Below are 2,420 nucleotides of genomic sequence, written 5' to 3' on the forward strand. Positions count from 1 at the left end.
AAATATCTGATAACTGTTTCTCTCTTGTCAGGATGCACTCAATTACTACAGCGTGGGTAGTTCAGGAACTGCTGGATACTGGTTTGGTCTGAGAGCTGAAGGAGGGAGATGGAAGTGGATTGATGGAAGTGATCTGAATGAAAGGTAACAGACACATTCCTAAACACTCTGAATCCTAAAATCTATCAGCCTTGATCTAAACATCATGTTCTTCCCTCAGCTACTGGACACCACAGCCTCCTCCTCCTGCTACTGACGGTCAGTGTGTAATGTCTGTCCAGAACGTTGGATGGATATCAGTGAGCTGTGGTGATAGAAAACAATGGATCTGCATAATGAAGGCTTTATCTGTTTAAACACAGCAGTCAGACTCTGCATGATGATATCAACTGGCTTATAAATATCAAACTATGAAGACTTCTACTTACAATTGAATTGTTTTCACTTCAAAACTAAAAATATTCCGGGGATTTATTTTATAGAAAATAAATATTTACAGTGAATTTTTTTTCAAAGCTCTTTGTGTGTCTCGTTTAAAAACAGACATGCATTTAGATATTTGATTATATTCTGTAGGTATGCTAATGTACGTCTGTGAAACCAACTCGGTCTCACGCCAGTTCGGGAAGTGGTCACGTAATTTTGCTTTATTATTACGTGTACATGTCACAATGTTTCGAACGTAACCATTTCACAAACTTCCATGACACTGGGGGGCTCTGGGGGACGCAACAACGGGGACATTGAACACCGGGCTCAACAACTGGACAGTTGTGTTTAGGAAGACAATAACGTGGAAAGGAACTGCAACACGCGGGACACAATCCCCGGTTTCTGGGGTGAAAGTCCTGTGTGGTTTCATTGATTTTCTGCTTTTCAATATTACTCGCTACCGTGATTGTGCCGTTATCACGAAATAGGCTCCCCACTGAAATACATTAGTTTATAATCAACACACAAAAAATAACGACATTAACGTAACCTGTACACGAATCAATAGATTCAATAACGTGACCATTTCACACTGGGCTGGTGAAACATCCAGTGACTAGACTGAAGGGGCGCTGTTATCATTGATACCTGAATGTTGTTCTGCTTTGTTAGAGATGTGATGCTTATAATTTGTATATCAGCAGATTGATGACAGGGACAGACAGACTGCTCAGTTTCCTGTTTCCTGTGTATCATGTGACATATTTTGTTGCTACTCATTGGCCAAAATGGGGGCACTGCATCACTCGTTTGATCGAGATTTTGGCTTCAGCATGTTAGGAATATTAACTTCTAAAATGTTTTCTATTTGTCTATCTAGAAGAAAATGCATAATTTTATACATTAAATAAAAACGCTGCAACACATTGTCGTTATTGTTTTTCTTACATAATGCTGAATCATCTTATTTTGGGGAGTTAAAAAGAACATTAATATAAGACATGAGGACAACATGAGGGTTAATAGATTATGAAGTAAAATTTTATTTGAGAATTGTATTTTAAAACTCCAAATAAGTCCCGGGTCAGTTTGACCCGAAGGACAGGAGAGGGTCCCGCAGGTGAAGACAACACCAGGGTCAAGGTGAAAATGAAAAATCATCTTCAATTCAATCACAAAAGGAAAAGAAGTAAATCATAGACGTGTGTTTGTGTTGAACCCGTTTAAAAAGACACATGCAAAGATAAGAGATTCATTTTAGAAATGAATTTATTTTTTTATATTTGAAATGTGGCAGAAACCAGATCACCTGGAGTTTACCATCACTATGTTAAAATGAACCTGCAAGTTCTTGAAACGTGGCAGTGAAACCAGATCACCTGATGTTCACCGTCACTATGGTAACCGGATCACCCGGTTATTGGGGGGTGGGGGTCGAGATGAAGTGGAGGAGAGACAGGTTGATGGAGTTAATCCTCTCTCATCTCGTTCTGCTGCTCTTCCGTCACTCTCACGCTCTCCCTTTCTTCCTTCTGTATTTTCAATCCCTCCTTCTCTCTCTTATCCTGCTCCTTCCTCTCTTTCTTGACCCGTTTCTCCATCTCCTCTTTTTCCCTCTTCTGTCTTTTCAGTTCTTCCTTCTCTTGCTTCTTATTTGCCTCCTTCTGTTTATTCGCTCGCTTCTCCTCCTCTTTTCTCTCCTTTTTCAGCCTGTCTTCTGCAGCCTTCTGGGCCTTTTCCTCCTCTTTTCTCATGCGGGCCTTCTCCTTATCAGTCTTCTGAGCCAGTCCCTGCAGGCTGACCAGATGGACCTGAAGTTCAGTGTTCTGAGCTGTTAGGAGGTTGATGTTCTTCTCCATTTGTCTCTCTTTGGTCCTGCACTCCTCCATCCTTCTGCTCAGCGTCTGAAAGTCCTGGAGGCTGTGACTCTGCATCTGAAGAGCTGAGACTTTTTCTTTTAAGAGCTGGATCTCCTGGTCCATTAGGTT

General features: G+C 41.0%; 2 protein-coding genes across 2 annotated transcripts in view; one reads left to right on the forward strand and one right to left on the reverse strand.

The window, feature by feature from the left end:
• Nucleotides 1–1,259, forward strand: part of LOC116686421 (C-type lectin domain family 10 member A) — a 108,746-nt gene extending 107,487 nt beyond the window's left edge. The window contains exons 3-4 of the mRNA XM_032511427.1: nt 32–144; nt 221–1,259. Coding sequence (XP_032367318.1) covers nt 32–144; nt 221–356 — 249 coding nt within the window. The 3' untranslated portion in view covers nt 357–1,259. The remainder of the gene's footprint in view (nt 1–31; nt 145–220) is intronic.
• A 596-nt stretch (nt 1,260–1,855) lies between these two features.
• LOC116686419 (calponin homology domain-containing protein DDB_G0272472) overlaps nt 1,856–2,420 on the reverse strand; it is a 1,380-nt gene continuing 815 nt past the window's right edge. The window contains exon 1 of the mRNA XM_032511426.1: nt 1,856–2,420. This exon is cut by the window's right edge and continues 815 nt beyond it. Within this exon, the coding sequence (XP_032367317.1) occupies nt 1,902–2,420 (519 nt within the window). The 3' untranslated portion in view covers nt 1,856–1,901.

The sequence above is a fragment of the Etheostoma spectabile genome, unplaced genomic scaffold, assembly GCF_008692095.1.
Source record: "Etheostoma spectabile isolate EspeVRDwgs_2016 unplaced genomic scaffold, UIUC_Espe_1.0 scaffold363, whole genome shotgun sequence".
Taxonomy (NCBI): Eukaryota; Metazoa; Chordata; class Actinopteri; order Perciformes; family Percidae; genus Etheostoma; species Etheostoma spectabile.